The 19,866-nt window shown below is 34.0% G+C and overlaps 2 protein-coding genes across 4 annotated transcripts; both read right to left on the bottom strand.

Moving 5' to 3' along the window:
• Positions 1-864: 864 nt before the first annotated feature.
• Positions 865-5,939, bottom strand: LOC143422445 (putative multidrug resistance-associated protein lethal(2)03659). The gene is made up of 11 exons (XM_076893078.1): positions 5,817-5,939; positions 5,445-5,696; positions 5,048-5,303; positions 4,778-4,952; positions 4,502-4,658; positions 4,211-4,413; positions 2,700-4,017; positions 2,375-2,589; positions 1,181-2,259; positions 1,008-1,115; positions 865-929 (listed from the first exon to the last, which is right to left on the bottom strand). Exons 1-11 carry the CDS (start codon positions 5,888-5,890, stop codon positions 897-899), a joined length of 3,870 nt encoding a protein of 1,289 aa, XP_076749193.1. The 5' UTR covers positions 5,891-5,939; the 3' UTR covers positions 865-896.
• A 3,006-nt stretch (positions 5,940-8,945) lies between these two features.
• On the bottom strand, positions 8,946-19,720 carry LOC143422444 (putative multidrug resistance-associated protein lethal(2)03659). 3 transcript variants are annotated; one of them, XM_076893076.1, is made up of 13 exons: positions 19,627-19,645; positions 19,236-19,355; positions 15,704-15,850; positions 15,245-15,496; positions 14,678-14,933; positions 14,410-14,584; positions 14,140-14,296; positions 13,715-13,917; positions 10,991-12,311; positions 10,666-10,880; positions 9,468-10,546; positions 9,295-9,402; positions 8,946-9,221 (listed from the first exon to the last, which is right to left on the bottom strand). In XM_076893076.1, the coding sequence occupies exons 3-13, from the start codon at positions 15,775-15,777 to the stop codon at positions 9,189-9,191; spliced, it is 3,873 nt and encodes a 1,290-aa protein (XP_076749191.1). In that variant the 5' UTR covers positions 15,778-15,850; positions 19,236-19,355; positions 19,627-19,645; the 3' UTR covers positions 8,946-9,188. The 3 variants fall into 3 exon arrangements, with proteins under 3 accessions (XP_076749191.1, XP_076749192.1, XP_076749190.1); XM_076893077.1 differs by lacking the exon at positions 19,236-19,355 and having other exon boundaries at positions 19,627-19,720; XM_076893075.1 differs by lacking the exon at positions 19,627-19,645 and having other exon boundaries at positions 19,236-19,521.
• Positions 19,721-19,866: the final 146 nt, after the last annotated feature.

Below are 19,866 nucleotides of genomic sequence, written 5' to 3'. Positions count from 1 at the left end.
AGTCCCTGGACCGTAGGCAGAAAGTGTCGTAGCGCAATCGCTGTTAGCCTCCGCCGTCTTTTCTCATTAAGAATGGAAGCTTCGGCTGATCTTTGAGTAATGGGTTGGAGTGTATTGGTCAAAGAAAAGTAATGTGTTTGAGACAAAAGAAAATTCTTTCAACATTTGTCCAACCAAACAGGGCTCACAACGAGGAAACTTCTCATTTTTGTCCTTTTATTTTAGCGTGAGTAGATTTAAGTCATTTTCAACTTAGTCGAAAAGTTCCAAGTCCTTTTCAGGACTTTGAAATTTACAATTGGATTTTATATTGTTTAATTAGTTAAGTTATAGTTTAAGTTAAGTTTAGGGTCCCGCAACTGGATCGCCGAGGGATTTTAGTTATAGATATTTTTGTATGTTATACATGTATGTAAATCCGTTTCCTAATTGGATAGGACACACACTTAACGTCATACAACTCAGCCAACAAAAGGTTAGTATTGGCGATCCGGTCAGTAACTACATCAAAACGTAATGTCTAAAATATCATAGATCATTTACTTCCAAGTTCGAAAGAATCATTTAATAATGGTACCAATTCCAATAACATCCTCTAATATAACTGCTAATATAACTTCTGCGTTTTATAAAAAATACACATTTGTTCAATGTTTCAAATTTCACATTAGACTTTCAAATGTAGATAAAAACGCTTTTTTACGCAAGGCTTCAAAAACCAATTTTATTGAATATTGTCATTGTTAAAAGTTTCTAACATTAATTGCTTACAACAAAGTAAAAAGTGAAATTCAACTAAAATTTAATTATTTTCGTATTGCAAAATGAATGTTCAAGGTACGAAAAACCTTGTTTAATTATAGCATAACTTGAGCGTTTCTAAAACATAGTTATCATCAAGATGACAGTTCCTTGTTTTTATAAAAACACTGAAAAAGTATATTTTACTTAATATGTCAGTAATTCTCTTGCAATGGAAGAAATTACTCATTCTATACTCCACTTACCTCTTTTGCCAGTTCTGACAATTTATTCGCCATTTCATTTCCTGTTTGTTGTACCATATTGTAAAAATATCCCTTCTTTTGTAACAGAACATAGGGATGATCAAATTCCTAAAAACCGAATATTGAGAAACAGTTTTAAATGTACTAAGCATGTTCAACATGTTCTCACTTACCATCAAATAACCTTGATCCATCACAAGTATTTTATCGCTATCCATTATGGTGTTCAATCGATGTGCTATAGTGAAAACAGTACAATTGACGAACTTTTTCCTGACAGTCTGTTGAATCAGGGAATCGGTTTGTGGGTCAACATTGGCAGTGGCTTCATCGAGAACCATTATTTTATTATTTCTAAGCAGTGCTCGGACAAGGCATAATAATTGACGTTGACCAACGCTAAAGTTCAATCCTTCATCCGCTACTATGGTATTTAAACCTGCTGCCATCTCCGAGATCGTTTGTTTTAACTCGACTTGTTGCAAAGCATCCCATAAAACGTCGTCAGAGTATTCGTCGAATGGATCTAGGTTTCGTCGAAGACTACCGCCGAATAAAACTGGCTCCTGCGGTATAACACTGATTTTCGAACGAAAATCATGCAATGCAATCTTATCAGTAGGTATACCATCTATAATAATGTCTCCTTCAATATACGCTAGCCGGAAAAGAGAGGTAATTAAAGTTGTTTTTCCTGCACCTGTCCTCCCAACAACTCCTACCTTTTCTTCTGGTTTAATCACCAAACTAATACCTTTCAAGACATAAGGACTTTTAGGTCCATATCTTAATTTGGCATTCTTGAATTCCACCAGACCCTTTCTGGGCCAATTTGGTGCTGGCATTTTTTCTGGTATACTATCTAGGTAAGGTTCTTCTTCCAGACAACTGTATTCTAAAATTCTTTCGATAGAGGTGACTTGATTTTCCAATTCGGCAGTTTGTCTCATACCCCATTGCAAAATTACACTGATCGCGCAAATTTGTGTAATCACTAGACCAATGTCTCCGGCTACAGCAAGCTCGTCAAAGACCACAAACCCGATTGTAATGAATGCTGTGTAGATCACACAGGTTGTCTCAAGGTAGAGCCCGAAAGCTCGTGACGTAGAAAAGAAAATGAACCAAGTGGAAGTGTGGAAATCTTGATGATTGTCAAAATCCGCGGTTACTATCTTCTCAGCCTTGAATGCTCTGATTGTTGTCAAACCTTGTAAAGTTGCACCCACATGATCGAACACTGGTGAACGAGCTAGAAGGAAGCGATTCTTTCCATTATCAATTATAAAGTTAAATAAATCTGATATATAATTAAAGATCATAAGTTACTTGGATCTCTACTGTACTAATGTACGTTGACTACTTACCGATACCCTCCATACGTTTGACTGGACGACTGGTTGACATATATACAACTCGCATCACATAAAAAAGAAGCATAAGGATAAACGTCGGTATTAGCAACCAAAGGCTTACTGTAGCTACGATCACTACGGTACCCATTACATTTAAGAGCATCGTACTAACGTCGAATATCGTAATAGGTAGTTTTTTGTCAATAATATCAATGTCCTTAGAAAACCTCGACACAAAAATAAAATGATTAAAATCAATGTCACAATCAAAACGAAGCTTGATACTAAAATCTTGTGCTGTAGCTACTCATTTGTAATAACATAATTTGATAAATACCTGTTCAATATTCGACCAGCAGGATTTGTATTGTAAAAGTACATAATTGTACGCACGATACTACGAAACATTTGAGCGTGTAGATTTTTCGATGCCCGCATACAAACCTCGTAGAAAGTGAACGTTTGAATTACATAGACAAAGACAACACCCATGGACAGACCACTATAAAGATAAATAATTCCATAACGAGAGAGCGGACCAATCCATTCAAAATCTTTTGTACCGTTTACGTTTATCATCCATGACGTCACTTCCGTATTTACCCAAAACGCAAGCAAATAGTCACTACTGCTAGCCATCGCTTGACTCGCAATAAACAGAATCGTCACCAAGAGAAGCAAGAAAACACTTTTGCTCGCTTTCCAGTAGGCCGCAAAAACTGAACTAGAAATTTTCCCGCGTATTCTTGCTTCCACTACCTCAGCTGGATTTTGGTCCATAGCTGCTTCCTCCTCTTTTTTCAATTCAAGTATGGTTTGCCTCCTTTCTGCCTTAATCTCCATCTTTGACTCTCTTCTTCCCTGTATCCCTTCGAAAATTTTCATGAGATTTAGATTCATATTTTGAAGCTCCTCGAAGGTACCCCTCGCTTGAATACTACCGTTGTTCATCAAAAGTATTTCGTCTGCAGCCTTTAAGTATTGGATCTGGTGTGTGACCAGGATTCGAGTTTTCCCTTTAAGGAAACCGCATATACATTCATCCACGATTCGACTGCCAACGTGTGGGTCGACGGCGGATAAAGGATCATCTAAGAGATAAATGTCGGCATCCATATATAGTGCTCGAGCCAGATTAATCCTGGCTCGTTGACCACCGCTCAAATTCATCCCTCTTTCACCAACTACGGTTCGATCTTTGTACGGGAACATATCTAAGTCGGGTCTCAATTGGCAGACTCGAATCACTTCGTTGTAACGAATCTCGTTCATAGGTGCCCCAAAGAGAATGTTCTGTCTGATGGTGGAAGCGAAGATCCATGGTCGTTGATTGGCGAAAGTTATTTTTCCATTCGTTTCCAGAATCCCGTTTTGTGATGGTATTTCACGAAGTATTGCCTGTAACAAACTACTCTTTCCTGATCCTATTTGACCAATTATTGCTACAAAACTACCAGCTTTTACTGTGAAATCAATATTTCGTAACGTATAATCTCTGTATTCGTCCCATCTGGCAGTGACATTTTTTAAGTAAATAGGAACAGATTGTGTGGCTACTTGGTTTTGAAGTTTCTGTGGCGGTGCGATTTCGGGTTGCATGAGAAATTTTTCTATGCGTTTGATAGATACCACGCCTTCTGCTAATTGATTAATACCTGCGCAAAGTATAATATATTAGATATGATTATAAAATTAGAAATTGTAAATAGGGATAAAAGACGGTTGTTTCTCAGGTTGTTAACTCAGGGATGCCAATTCATTGAAAACCAAATATATAACTATTTAAATAATTTACATAGTTAAAAAGTCATTTTAATATGTAATTCTTTCAACATTACAAATACTCACTTATTGGAAAGCCATGGGTCATGGAACTTCGCAAAATGGTGTAAAACGCTGTAATCATAAACACTTTCTCAGCATCGATATAGCTTCCGCTTAAAACGTATGTTAATATAGTAATAAATAAACCGAATCGAGGAACATAGATGTAGAACGTTATTCCTATTTGCTCAAAGATGGAATATTTCTTTATCACATTTACTTCTATTCTGAAAAATACAAAGTACAGATTAATATTAGAAAGTGTACTTCAAATACAGAATCCTAACACTTGCTATATATCGAGCACTTTCTTACCGTCTTGCTTTTTCGACAAGAAGCGAGTACGGGATCTCCCAAACGTACATCTTAATTATTTCTATTCCAGCGATTATTTGATTCATCAATCTTAATCTATCGTCAGTCTTCTGAGCACATACAAGAGTCAAGCGCGATACCTCTCTCCCAAAATATACTAAACAATATATAGGAGAAAGCAGTATAGAAAAAGTAACAAATTGGAAAAGATTTTTTGGAAATGTGACCATCATATTAAGCAATGGTTACCTATATTCCAAATTGTTTAATACTTACTTTGTAATGGAATAATTAACCCAAAGGTCGCAATTCCTGCAATAGCACCAATCCCAATCTCTTGGTACATAAGATACGCTAATACGGGTAATTGAAGTGGACCAATCCACAAATAATGCAGATTATAGAAGGCATAATCGAGCCTGTTAACATCATTGCTCAAGAAATTTACCATCTGAAAATTTAATAGTTTCACACATCTAAGCGTTGATAGGAAGGTTTACTAAGTTCCAAGTTAATGCTCAGCTTGTTAATTAGTTCATTTTGTACCTGTCCAGCAGACGTTTCATTTTCAAGAACAGAATTAGATAATCTAAGTATTTTTCGGTAGATTAGAGTACAACAAGCCACTCTGACTTTCATACCGATGTGTAGCAAATTTTGTAACGTCCAATGAAAGATTATGATATCTATTAAAGGAAGAAGACAGAAAGCTGAGACATAATAGTACATGTCGTTGGTCCAGTCTTTCCTATTTCCAGAGAAGTAACGCAATAATCTAGCCAGAAGAAACGGTTGTATGATCCTGAAATACAATATAATTCTTCTTTTCTGTTTTCTTCTTTTTTCTTACAATTCACTCAATTGAATAGAATATCTGTTAATTATTTTAAACAATGCATCGAGTTATCACTAAATTGTTGTTTTTACGTATTTGTTACTATACCGTACGCCAAATTCGAGAATACATAGCGCCACTGCAGTGTTGATCACCATTCCGGCGAAGCATTTCCAGAGTACCCTTAATAAGCTCGGCTTCGGATTGCCCTTTCTTTGCTTGCATTGCTTCACCTCGTTCTCCCAGTTTTTTACGATAAGTTGCCCCAAATAATCACTCTTGTCTTCCGACAGCGGAGAATACAGATCATCCTCATCTAACTCTTTTTTATATCCAACAACGAACAGCTTAAGGATCCACCTATTCGTTACATAATTTATTGAATTTTGAAAGCACACGTGACACAAGAATGTTCAACATAAATCGAGTTATGAATGTATATATAAATATGAATAATAAGATATCTAACGATAACCTTACCAGAAGGTGGCAACAGATAATGGGTTGGCATTTTGACGCGGATTTTTCACTTCTCTTCTCTGATTTTTATCCATTCTTGCAAGTACACCTTTTGCTCATCTCACACTGTTGGGAAAAATATGTTTACATAAGTATAGAAATAACTTTTAGTATGTACAATACTTAGACAATTTAATCAATTACAATCATTTCTGAAGACAAAAGTTTTGTGGAAAAATGCCTGGCAATGGTTTTGGATAGCCTACCCACCAGAACGCACCCTTGCGAAATATGAATTTAAAAAAAAAACAAATTTTCTTCGATTTTCAAGGGATTCGGTATTAAAAATAGTCGAAGAGGAAACGCTGTGTTGTAAATGAACTATCTATCAACGTGAATTTATGGTATCACATATGTTCTTATCAAATGAAAATACTAATTAATTACTAAACGTGTAATTCTATTGAAGCGCAAGAAATAAGAAGGAATTATAGGGTTATAAAACTCAATTTCGAATGTACACCGAAAATAATTCATTCGATAATCAAATTCAACAGGATAATTGTACAATGTTTAATATGCGCTTAACGTTATCTAGATGTTCACTTTTTTAAAAATTAATTTACGATATATAACATAGCAATGATGATACATGCATGAAAAGATATGGAAAATATATATGATACAAAAGTTAGAGAAAAATGAATTAAAATTTACAAAATGTTTTTTGTGTTTTTATTTATATCTGATTAATTACTATAGTAATGGTATCATTGAATCGTACGTAAGTGTCGTTATTTTATTTTTTATTGTTGTCTTTACAGTGAAAATGAAATTATTGCGATCATCATTTCATATTCTAACTGAATGCAAAAGATCGTACTTATAACAAGATATACTGCCGTTTTAAATGATCGTCCTTGTTTGAAACTTTATCAGGGTTTATTTCAAGACAAATTTACAGCACTTGCTTCCAGTACGACTCATGCCAACGCATGTATTCAGGAAATCAACGTCTGGACAAACATTCATGTGCCTTAGCTGATTCTGCAACTGACGATACCGCAAATAGCTTATATATAGCAAACAAACGGGAAGATATGACTTTTTAAACTGTACTGCTTTAATTTCTTTTTTATTCGATAGCAATATGGATGTCTTTAGAATGTATGACAATGTTCCAAAGACATCACGTATTGGAAATGTACCTTATCGTGAGCAACTTGTATATTTACTTATATTTACACATTTGTATCATTAACATTTTAAATCCTTGAATTTCATGTTGAATTTCCCAAAACAACTACTGTATATCGAAAATACTGCGAGTCTGGCGGTTTATAAAATTTTTGCGCTCCTGAAATTGCTTGTCAACTGACTCTTCAGTTGTGGTTTGTACGTATTGTAGCTGAGATGATCAAATCGTTCAACCAAAAATAGATGAATGGATTATTTCTAGTTCAACGATCAGAAGTAGTTTCAACTTGGTTGACATTGTGGTTATACGGACAATTTTGAATTACGTAAGATAGATCGAACCGATCGCCTAATCGAACGTTGTATAATTAAACGAAACTAACTACTGCGGATTTCGTTCTACCTAACAACTGCAATTGTTATGGACTACTGCAGATGTCACAAATGATATCTGTTAACACTGACGAGACCATATTCTACTTACGAATTGACGGTAGGTGATGTATATGTTCCTCGCACGAAATTCAACTACAATCCATGAAAGTGAGATTTCTTATTGGCGTCTAATTTGCATTACACTTTTTGTACGTTTGCGAATAAGTAGAGTAAAAAACTTTTGTGATTGACGTAAGTGTGGATATTAGCGATTGTTAGTAAAATATATTCTGCATCTAAGAGTGTTTTGTCAATTTAAGAAGTACTTAAAGAATGCAAACGTTTCGTCAAGGCGATCAAGGCGATTAAATTACTTTATTCTAACCGTTTAAAATAATTTTGCCTTTTAATAATGTGTGCTCGAATCTTCCATGAAATTTTCTAATCTAAGAATTATTTACCATTAATAATTTCTGCTATACGTCAACAAGTAAAAAACTATCAACTGGAGAATGTCTTGTATGACGTTTATAAGTTCAATTATTGAGAAAAGTTTCGGATTTCACGAAATAATTACGAAAAGTAGCAAATTTTTCGTTTCGCTAAAAAAACCAATACTAGAATGTCTCTTATATTTCGTAACAGAATAAAGTAGTTTTCAAGACATATGTACTGAGATTTCCATCGTGATTCATGGAATGTCTCTATTTCGAGAGATCGATCTCTCGAAAACGATATCAAGCTGAGCTACAAAAATTACGCATGTAAATTTAAGTCGTTTGTAATCGTACAATTATTGTATAACTAATTAGCCTATAGTGTAAGTTAAGTTAAATTTATATTCTCGCCGCTGAACCGCTTCTCTTCTCAACTTTAGTTTCACTTAATTTTGTTTCTATTTTTACCGAAATCTTTATCAATTTTTCTTACAACGAAATACTAGACTTTAAAATATCGTACCTTTTACGAAACACTTTAATTATTCTAAAGTGTTACTTTACAAATTTTACTTTGGGTAAAATAATAGCATTTGTCGGCATCCCTTTCATAAAGTCCATACTGTCATTTCCAGAATCTTAGATTTGGACAATGTATTATAGATTCCGATTTTAAACTCACAAGTAGAGTTAGTTCTCGCTATCTTCTGTATCGAGAATATATATGTGCAATAAAGAATAGATGGGATTAGGATTCTAGGGATGGGTCCCTACGTAGTCACCTCCTTGATAGTGGCCTGGGTAGTTGGTAACATTTTGAAAAGCTTGATCTTTCTAAAACGATATCATGCTAAGGATTAGTCGAAGGAATATATACGTCAAAGGAATATATACTTGAAGGAATATTTATGTTGAAGAAATGAATGATACAGGTTTGATACCACTATTGTAATTAAGAAAACTTTTAGAAAAATCATATTCTAACTTACATTTTACCTCGTGATTTTTGTACGGTACTAGGTACCAGAAAACAAAAATCAATCAAATCAAAAGTCAGTTATTATTTATTTAATAAAATTTCACTTATATTTCATAATTTAGCATTCTTTCGAAATTCTACATTAAAATTACTAAGATAAAATGGGTATAATTTTTGTACAATTTTATTGAAATTACATTTTTGTTTCAAAGACTAATCAGTAGATAATCGGTAGATAATACCTTTATAAGCACCATACTTTCAAATACGTATCTTAAGAGACACATAATATATTTAGCAAAAACTATCAATTTAGATTGAAATAGCAAAATACAAATTGGACGTGCAAAAAGACTTTGCTTAAACGTTATATAATTTTAATATTTCTACAGTATATAGTCATCATCAAGATGACACTTCGTTGTTCTTATAAAAACACTGAAAAGATATATTTTATTTAATATTTTCACAATTCCTTTGCAATGTAAACAATAACAACTTTTCTGCTTACCTTCTTTGCAACTTCTGACAAACTATTCGCCATTGCAGTACCTGTTTGTTGTACCATATTGTAAAAATATCCCTTCTTTTGTAACAGAACATAGGGATGATCAAATTCCTAAAAACCGAATATTGAGAAACGGACTTAAATGTACTAAGCATGTTCAACATGTTCCCACTTACCACCAAATAACCCTGATCCATCACAAGTATTTTATCGCTATCCATTATGGTGTTCAATCGATGCGCTATAGTGAAAACAGTACAATTGACGAACTTTTTCCTGACAGTCTGTTGAATCAGGGAATCGGTTTGTGGATCAACATTGGCAGTGGCTTCATCGAGAATCATTATTTTATTATTTCTAACCAGTGCTCGGACAAGGCATAATAATTGACGTTGACCAACGCTAAAGTTCAATCCTTCTTCCGCTACTTTGGTATTTAAACCTGCTGCCATCTCCGAGATTGTTTCTTTTAACTCGACTTGTTGCAAAGCATCCCATAAAACATTGTCAGAGTATTCGTCGAATGGATCTAGGTTTCGTCGAAGACTACCGCCGAATAAAACTGGTTCTTGCGGTATTATACTGATTTTCGAACGAAAATCATGCAATGCAATCTTATCAGTAGGTATACCATCTATAATAATGTCTCCTTCAATATACGCCAGCCGGAAAAGGGCGCTGATTAAGGATGTCTTTCCTGCACCTGTCCTCCCAACAACTCCTACTTTTTCTTCTGGTTTGATTACCAGATTGATGCCTTTCAGAACGTAAGGGCTATTTGGTCCATATTTTAATTTGACATTTTTTAATTCCACCAGTCCTTTCCTAGGCCATTCCGGTGGTGGCATTTTCTCTGGTATACTATCCAGAAAAGGTTCTTCTTCCAAACGACTGTATTCTAATACTCTCTCGATAGAGGTGGTTTGATTTTCTAATTCTGCGCTTTGCCTCATGCCCCATTGTAAAAGTCCAGTAATCGCAGTGATTTGTGTGATCACTAGACCAATGTCTCCGGCTATAGCGAGACTATCGAAGACCAAAAAACCAATTGTAATTAATGCTACATATATCAAGCAGAATATCTCAATATAAAGGCCAAAAGCTCGTGATATGGAGATGAAAATGAACCAAGTGGAAGTGTGATGATCTTGATGATTGTCAAAATCCGCGGTTACTATCTTCTCAGCCTTGAATGCTCTGATTGTTGTCAAACCTTGTAAAGTTGCACCCACATGATCGAACACTGGTGAACGGGCTAGAAGGGATCGATTATTTTTAACGTCATTTACTCACAAAGTTGAAAAATATGATAAACAATTAGTAATTACAAGTTATTTTGACTCGTATTATATTTAATGCAATTCAGCTACTTACTAATACCCTCCATACGTTTAACTGCACGACTAGTTGAGATGTATATGACTCGCATGCCATAGAAACAGAGCACAACGATAAACGTAGGTATTAACAACCAGAAACTCACTGCTGTAACAATCACTATGGTACCCATTAAAGTTAGAAACATTATAGTAACGTCGTACATCGTGAAAGGTAGCATTTTGTCAATAATACCGATATCCTTGGAAAACCTCGACACAAAAATAAAATGATTAAAATCAATGTCACAATCAAGACGAAGCTTGATACTAAAATCTTGTGCTGTAGCTACTCATTTGTAATAACATAATTTGATAAATACCTGTTCAATATTCGACCAGCAGGATTCGTGTTGTAAAAGTACATAACAGCTCGCACAATACTACGAAACATTTGAGCGTGCAGATTTTTGGATGCTCGCATACAAACTCCGTAGTATGTAAACGCTTGAATTACATAGACGCAGACGAAACCCACGGTCAGGCCACTATAAACATAAATAACTCCATAACGAGTCAGTGCACTACTAGACCATTCAAAATCTTCTGTGCCATTCACATTCATGACCCACGACGCTGCTTCTGTGTTAACCCAAAATGCGATCAAATAATCGCTACTGCTAGCCATCATTTGACTCACAATAAACAGGATCGCCATCAGAAGAAGCAAGAAAACGCTTTTGCTCGCCTTCCAGTAGGACAATAGTACTGTACCAGAAATTTTCCCGAATGTTCTCGTTTCTGCTACCTCAGCAGGCTCTTGATTCGTGATTGCTTCCTCTTCTTTCGATTCCAATATTGTTTGTCTTTTTTCTGTCTTAATTTCAACTTCTTTCGATTCCCTTTTCCCCTGCATTTCTTGGAAAATGTTCATGAAATTCAGATTCATATTTTGAAGTTCCGCAAAAGTGCCTCTCGCTTGAATACTGCCGTTATTCATCACAAGTATTTGGTCCGCTGCCTTTAAGTATTGGATCTGGTGAGTGACCAGGATTCGGGTTTTTTCTTTAAGAAAACCGCATATACATTCATCCACGATTCGACTGCCAACATGTGGATCGACGGCGGATAAAGGATCATCTAAGAGATAAATGTCGGCATCCGTATATAGTGCTCGAGCCAGATTAATTCTGGCTCGTTGACCACCGCTCAAATTCATCCCTCTTTCACCGACCATGGTTCGATCTTTGTGCGTGAACATATCTATATCGCGTCTCAATTGGCAGACTCGAATCACTTCGTCGTAACGAATCTCGTTCATAGGTTCCCCAAAGAGGATGTTCTGTTTGATGGTGGAAGCGAAGATCCATGGTCGTTGATCAGCGAAAGTTATTTTTCCACTCGTTTCCAGAATCCCGTTTTGTAATGGTAATTCACGAAGTATTGCCTGTAATAAACTACTCTTTCCTGATCCTATTTGACCAATTATTGCTACAAAACTACCAGCTTGTACTGTGAGATCAATATTTTGTAATGTGTAATCTCTAGACTCGTCCCATCTGGCGCTGGCATTTTTTAAATAAATAGGAATAGATTGCGTGGCTACTTGGTTCTCAAGTTTTTGAGGCGGAGCGATTTCGGGATGCATCATGAATTTTTCCAAACGTCTGATAGATACCGTAGCTTCCGCTAATTGATGAACACCTGTGTAAAATGTAACATATTGGACATAATTATGAAATGTAGCAGGATAATAGATAGGCACAAGCAACAGTTATCCCTCGATTTACACAGGATAATAAAACCATGTGGCTTTTTTATGCAATTAATTATTGCGTAAATAAAAATGGTCATTATGTCGAAAATTATGTTAGAAAAGAACTCGTATGTATTACATACGTATTTATCTTTGCAAAAATCAGTACTAATGATTATTCAGATAGGAATTTAAATTTTGTTCACTGTCTGCATCAGTGTAGTATAGCAGAGCCTCAGTTTCTTTTTTACAGATACCTAGGTGTTGCAACGGCTTTAATTTTATATAAAGATAATTTTTGTTAAACATATAAAAACGTTTTCTGATCGTATAAATTATTTATCGGTAACGAAATGTTGCTTACAAACAGTACGGTATAAATCGAGAAATATATAATATTTGAGTCATTTTCCAAATATAACTGTATTTCTTATGGAGAGTGGTTATTAAAGTGATGCTTCAGATTATGATAAAACTTACATCATGTTAAAATAGAAGTATTATAGAGATGAAACCTGTTGGCTTTTTCTTTCTTTAACACTGATTCTTAAAAGACCAAGCTTGTAATAACAAGTTATAGTCAATAACGTTACGCATCTATATTGGACAGGGGTTTTGGAAAAAGAAACTAGACAATTGTTCACGTTTTTTCTTTTCAGAAGCCAGGTAAACTTAAATGCAAACCAGGGAATTATTGATCAAGTAGCTTGTTGTTAACATTAATCAAATTCATGCAAAAAAATGTACCAAAGGAAATACACGAAGTAGATAGTATAAATTTCACAAATTCTACTGTGTAAATTCAGAAAATCGTGTAATTTGTATTATGAAGCTTGCAATTTATAATTTTTATTCTAGTTCTCTCATTAAATATAGAACACGTATAGTTTTTTGTAATGTTGAAGAAAAAGCCAATAGGAATACATTAAAAAATATGATTCCATTTAAAAAAACAAAGTTGACCTTCATATGTCTTCTGTGCCTCCATCTACTAGAAAACTAACATCAGATTATGCCCTCCTCGTAATCACCGTAATCGAGTAGGATGAACTTATGTATTTTTCGCTATCGTTAAAAACAAGCGAATTACTCAGATGGCCTGTTTAAGATGCTGCACCATGTACAATATCTGTAATATAACATGATATAGTTCCAGCAAAATCTAAAACAGCACTCTAACAACAACGCCGCATTAGAATATCTTCCCATTAATAAACATTACAAAAATATACAAATATTTTGCACAGTATGCACTCATATTAATACGTAATTTTTTAATTATTTAAATTCACATTTCTTGCACATATTTTATTTTCACAATAAAATATATTTCGAGTTGAAAGTGACTTACTTAAAGGGAAACCAACGGTCATAGAACCTCGCAAAATAGTATAAAACGCTGTAGTCACAAATACTTTCTCAGCATCGACATAGCTTCCAGTTAAAACATATGTCAATATGGTAATAAATAAACTGACTCGTGGAACGTAGATATCGCATGTTAAACCGATTTGTTCAATGATCGAATATTTCTTCATTACGTTTACCTCTTTCCTGAAATAATTGAAGTAAAGGCCTATATTATAGAATTTATTTTTTTATGACTACTGTACATAATAGTTAAATCTACAGTGATTATAAAAATAATTTCATATTTATGTATGGATTAAGATAGATCCAAGCATGTTAGATTTTATATATGCGAAAACGTTTCAAGCAGACATGAAATGCATAAATCATACGTCGCTGTGCATCATATATTTATTACTTTCTTACCGTCTAGCTTTTTCGACAAGAAGGGAGTATGGGATCTCCCAAACGTACATCTTAATTATCTCCACTCCAGCAATAATTTGATTCATCAACCTCAATCTATCATCAGTTTTTTGAGCACATAAAAGAGTCAAACGTGACACCTTTCTCCCAAAATATACTGAGCAATATATAACGAAAGAAACGAAATGATCGGTTAAAAAACGATTTTGGAAATGTAAGCATTACCTTATGCGGGAATTACCTGTATGCTACATCTTTTTTTATACTTACACTGTAAAGGTATACATAATAAAAATGTCGTCATTCCTGTAATAGCTCCAATGCCAATTTCACGATATATAAGGTACGCTATTACGAATACTTGAAGTGGACCAATCCATAAGTAATGAATACCGAACACGAAATAATCAAGTCTGTTAACATCGTTACTCAAAAAATTAACCATCTAAAAATGTAATAAATAGTTTTTCATGTTAGTAATTTCATATTAACGCTCAATTTTTCCATTAACGCTTTAGATTTTCAATTTGTTCTATACCTGTCCAGCAGACGTTTCATTTTCAAGAACGGAATTAGATAATCTAAGTATTTTTCGGTAGATTAAAGTACAGCAAGCCACCCTGACTTTCATTCCGACGTGCATTAAAGTTTGTAACGACCAATGAAGGATCAGAGCATTTAGTAAAGGAAGAAGGCAGAAAGCTCCGGCATAATAGTGTATATCGTTGGTCCAGTTTTTTCTATTCCCTGAGAAATATCGTAGTAATCTGGCAAGAAGAAATGGTTGTACAAGTCTGAAATAAGATATAATTCTAACATTAACATCTATATCTTTTCTACTCTATGTTTTTCTGTATAAAGTTGAACTTTATAAACTTTGTTCTCAGTGAATAAATATTCACTATGACCAAAATAATTATGTGACATATTTATAGCGAACAATAACGTGATCATGTTATATCGAAATGCCGCTAAGCTCTGTGAAATATGAAATTCATATCTTTTTAGGTATTTTGAATATAAAAAATATCAAATATATGGTACAAGCAGAATATTTCGTAATTATTCAGAATAATATATAGTTTTCATATATTTGTTACTGTACCGTATGCCGAACTCTAGAATAAATAGCGCTAGTCCAGTGTTCATCACTATTTTACCGAAGCATTTGTAGAGTACCCTAAATAAGCTCGGTTTCGAGTTATCCTTTCTCTGCTCGCATCGTTTCACCTCGTTTTCCCAATTCTCCACGATACGTTGCCCCAAAAAATCACTCTTGTCTTCTCGTAGCGGGGAATACAGATCATCCTCTTCCAATTCTTTTTTGTACCCAACAATGAACAGCTTAAAGATCCACCTGTTCGTCGCGCAATTAATTTTAACGTAAATAACATTTATATAAATATTAAAATGAAATCTACAATAGGGATTATTCGATTTATATGGTATTTTTTATATACCGTACCAATTTTATTTTTGTGCAAACATTCAAAATAAATATTTTTATAAGATGCACAACTGTACAAGTAAATGTAAATAATAAAATGTTATGAGATAACATTACCAGAACGTGAGAATAGATAATGGGTTGGCATTTTGACGTGGATTTTTCACTTCTTTCCTCTGACTTTTATCCATTTTCGCAAGTATTCCCCTTCTTGCTCATCTCAAACTAGCTGGAAAACTGTGTTTAACGTGTTTATCTCATCTTCTGAAATCAAAAAGCAATCACGTACTTATAAAAATGAAATGAAGAATAAAAAGGTCTTGTTTAAGTTTCGCTTTTGTAAGATAATTGCATTCAGATTTTGCTTATTATATTAATTATAAAAAAACCCTCTGGAAATTCAGAAAAGGAGAATAAAATGTACGCTAAGAAAAGTGGGTGCATCACATGGAGATAATTTTTATCAGAAATTTTCGACACCAGTTGTGCTTTCCAGAGGAAAGATACTACAGTTTTTTCACGTCTATACGCGATTGTGGAACCATATATCATACGGAAAATATGCTCGTCGCAGAAGTTCTATTATCGTCATTAATTCTTCTCGTTTATCGCTGGCTTTATATCATAGATGATGTTTATGATTCTTTTCAAGGCAAAACTAATGACAACGAATTATGTTGATAAGAGAGCACAAGTTTTGCGAATACATCTAGCTTATTCTAATAATCGAGTCTACTTTAATAATTAAATTAGGCAACACTCCAATATAATTATTCAATCGTATGTTTTATTATACAATGGATTTGCACTGGAACAATTATGTACATAAATATTAAATATATTAGTTGTGAAGACATTTGAAAGCTTCGCTCCTATAGGCTATTTTCAGATTTCATTATTGTACTAAACAATTAAATGCTGAAACTTTTTTGTTATCATGTTGCGTTTTTAATGTAATATGATGAATTAATTGATGAAATCGCTCTCTTCTTTAAACGTTTCCACGCACATATCGGATTATAGAGAGACACAAAGTAACGAATTCTATTTAATTATACGTTCAATTTCATTCCGTGAAAGTCTCTATCGAGACAGATTTCGACTCTCAAAGCACGCAGGACAATCCGTTCGTGTTGTTTCAGTAAAGACGTTGATTTGTTCTTCTACATTTGGCCGTAAGCTAAGAAAAGAAGATTGTATTGAGATTATTTTATTTTAGAGACTGTAAAATAAAAACTATTCAACAATCTCAATCTGACATGTAATACTAATATTCTTAACTTTAAATTCTTTCTTTATGATGCTGCAATTGAAGTAAGGATATCTCGATCGTATCTATATACAAACATACTACCGGTTCAAGCATCCGTTTTTAATTACGATTTTATCAGAGTTTATAGCAAGACAAATTTACAGCCTTTGCTTCCAATGCAGCTCGTGTCAACGCACTTATCCTACACAAATCAACGTTTCAACAAATATACCTGTGTCTTTGTTCATTTTACGAGTAACAGTATCGTAAATAGATATAGTTTGCATAAAGCAAACAGACGAGAAGATATCAATCTTTAAACTGCTCTCATTTTTTCAAATACGTCAATAATGTGTATGACAATTCCCAGTAAAGAAAACTGGGGAATATTACTGGTAAATATAAGTTGTGAAAATAAACAAAAGCCGTATAATGGTAGTATTGCTGTAAGTAAAAATTTCATAAGAAATCTCGCGTTGAATTAATTAAAGTATCATTAAATATTCGATGATTCAATAAAAAGTTTATTGTTTGAAAATCTTGATCCCAGTTGGTTCTATTTTCACTGATATTATCTATGACGTCCTTCTCTCAATTCAAGTACTTAAGTATTTGCTGCCTGCAAAATCAATCGTGTTTCGTTAAGTTCAGATAATAACTCTATTGATTCTGATATAAATACACGTTCTGAATTCATGCCGAATTGATAGAATAACATTTACATCGTCTTTTTAAATCACCAAATTTGTGCTTCTATGTCAAATTTTATCTAAATACGTTTAATGCCGATGAGAATATGCCGCGGCATGCGTTTTCACGTGATTTACATTCAGTGACACGCGTGTAGCGCTCAGATCAACGTGCATCCTGAATTTCTCGTAACTTAAAAGGATTAATATTGTGCAAAACAAATTTCTATCCTACTAATCCGAAACAAAAACAAGAAAACGGGAAATTCGTAGTTACGTCACTCTTGCAAACAAGCTATGTTGCAAAGTTGTTCGCGTCCTTCAGAGTCGTCCATTTCATTCGGAAGGATTACGAAAATCCTGCGTTTTAGGCGTGCACACGAGTTGCATTGAAAGCACCTAATTGTAAGTGGTAGTTCCAAGGATAATCGAAGGTTATTTATCCTTAAAGATTAGTTTCTCTAATGGTATCTATTCTTTCCCGCTTTTTTTCTGGCACGGATAAAAAGAATTTAATTGGAGATTGATCTGTAATATGGTGTAGAAACTTTTAAACTATACAATTTATTTCCGTGCTTCAAAGACAGAGGGCATACTAGGTTATAGTCTTTGCATTCCTTTGTTAGAGAACATATTCTTTAGTTTCTTTGTTTTATTCGCCATTTTTAGCAAACTTTGATACTGTTTAAATGTTGGGTAGCCTTGGTATTTCTACTTGCTTTTTATATTTTTTTCTATACTATTACAATAACGTTTCTTCGAAAATAACGTGTTTATTTTTTGTAGCCGTTTATGATAGATACCTCAATTTACAAGTCAGATTAGATTGTCTGATTAATCGAAAGTTCACAAAAAAAGTTGTAAATTTGATACATGAGTACATGGTTCAACGTGATTTTAAACAACACATCGAATGACCTCGTAAAAATTTATGTAACATAGATATAAGGATTTTATATAATCACATCATATTTTGTTTCCTATAAAGATTTATCGTACAATGACATTGGACTACTAAAAATTCGTAGAAGGTAACCTTCATACATCTCAATAGCTGATGACCCGCTCGTATATTTTCTTCAAAGCAATGAATTAATAATTGTGTTTGACACTTACAATTAATCGATGAATGAGTGTTAATTGATTTTAATCGCTCGTTCGTCGGTGAACAAGAATATCGTAAATAAGACTACGTAATGTGAATTTTTTGTTACACGAGTCTAATGCTAACATATACGCCTACTTTTTACTTTAATATTTTTATACCTACGAATAATTTAAAAATTTATATTTATCCTACATGTGCGACACTCGATAAAACTAAAAATATCTAACAATAGTTAGATAGTAGACTAGACAAAATCATTGTTTCGATTATCCATTTCATCGATCAAAAGGTTCTCTTTACATTGATGATATTAAAGATGCTTTAACTTAACATAACTATACTATATTAAATATCACATTTCATGTTGAATCACCGAGCAAAAAATAACGTCCATTGCTCGTTATGTTTGTTACAATCAATTTATGATTTCATTAGCATTACGGTACAGTATTATCTCCTATTCCATTCCAAGAAATTCGAATGTTTCCTTAATTTTATGTTTCAAGCAATCATTAGATTTTATGCGTCTGTTAACGGGAACTGATTTTAGTCGATGTTTCAATAACAATTGTTAAAACAATCGAATAACACAATACATACCAGAAACTAGTGCTCGGTGTTACCATGCAGTCTGTTCAATGAATAACACCGTTCTAATTGTTTCGAAACACTTCGCGGCATCCAAGCTTTCCGCGTAATCACGTTGCGTCTAGTAGCCAACTGATGAACGAGGAAAAGATACAAACGATTATATAGACCCTGTTACGCGCCGGGTGGCTGGCGTACAGTATTGATCAAGGCAACGCATTTACTTTATTGTTGCCGTTTGAAATACTATCTGATTCCGCCTTTCCACGATGCGTGCTCGAGCGTGTACGTTGATTCACACACCTTATTTACATTTATGTTATCATATATCTGATATTACATGCCCTATTCGATAAGAGAAATCTTCATCTCTTGTAGACCATTCAAATAAAAAATTACTTACTGGTAATAATTCCCTTCACACGTCACGAGGCAACGAACTTAAACTGTCAACTGCAGAATATTCCTTGTACGAAAGTTTATATATAACTTCATGTGCTAGCACTGCAGAAATGAACCGGTCACGACATCTGCAAACCCGAAATGGAAATACGACTTGATTGTAACGGCGGAAATATTTAAAAGTAACTCTGAAAACTCTCTTTACGCCTCTATGCGAAGAACCCATTCTATGTCAATGTAC

Source organism: Xylocopa sonorina, chromosome 3 (assembly GCF_050948175.1).
Source record: "Xylocopa sonorina isolate GNS202 chromosome 3, iyXylSono1_principal, whole genome shotgun sequence".
Classification (NCBI taxonomy): Eukaryota; Metazoa; Arthropoda; class Insecta; order Hymenoptera; family Apidae; genus Xylocopa; species Xylocopa sonorina.
This window is presented reverse-complemented; position numbering and strand designations above follow the sequence as displayed.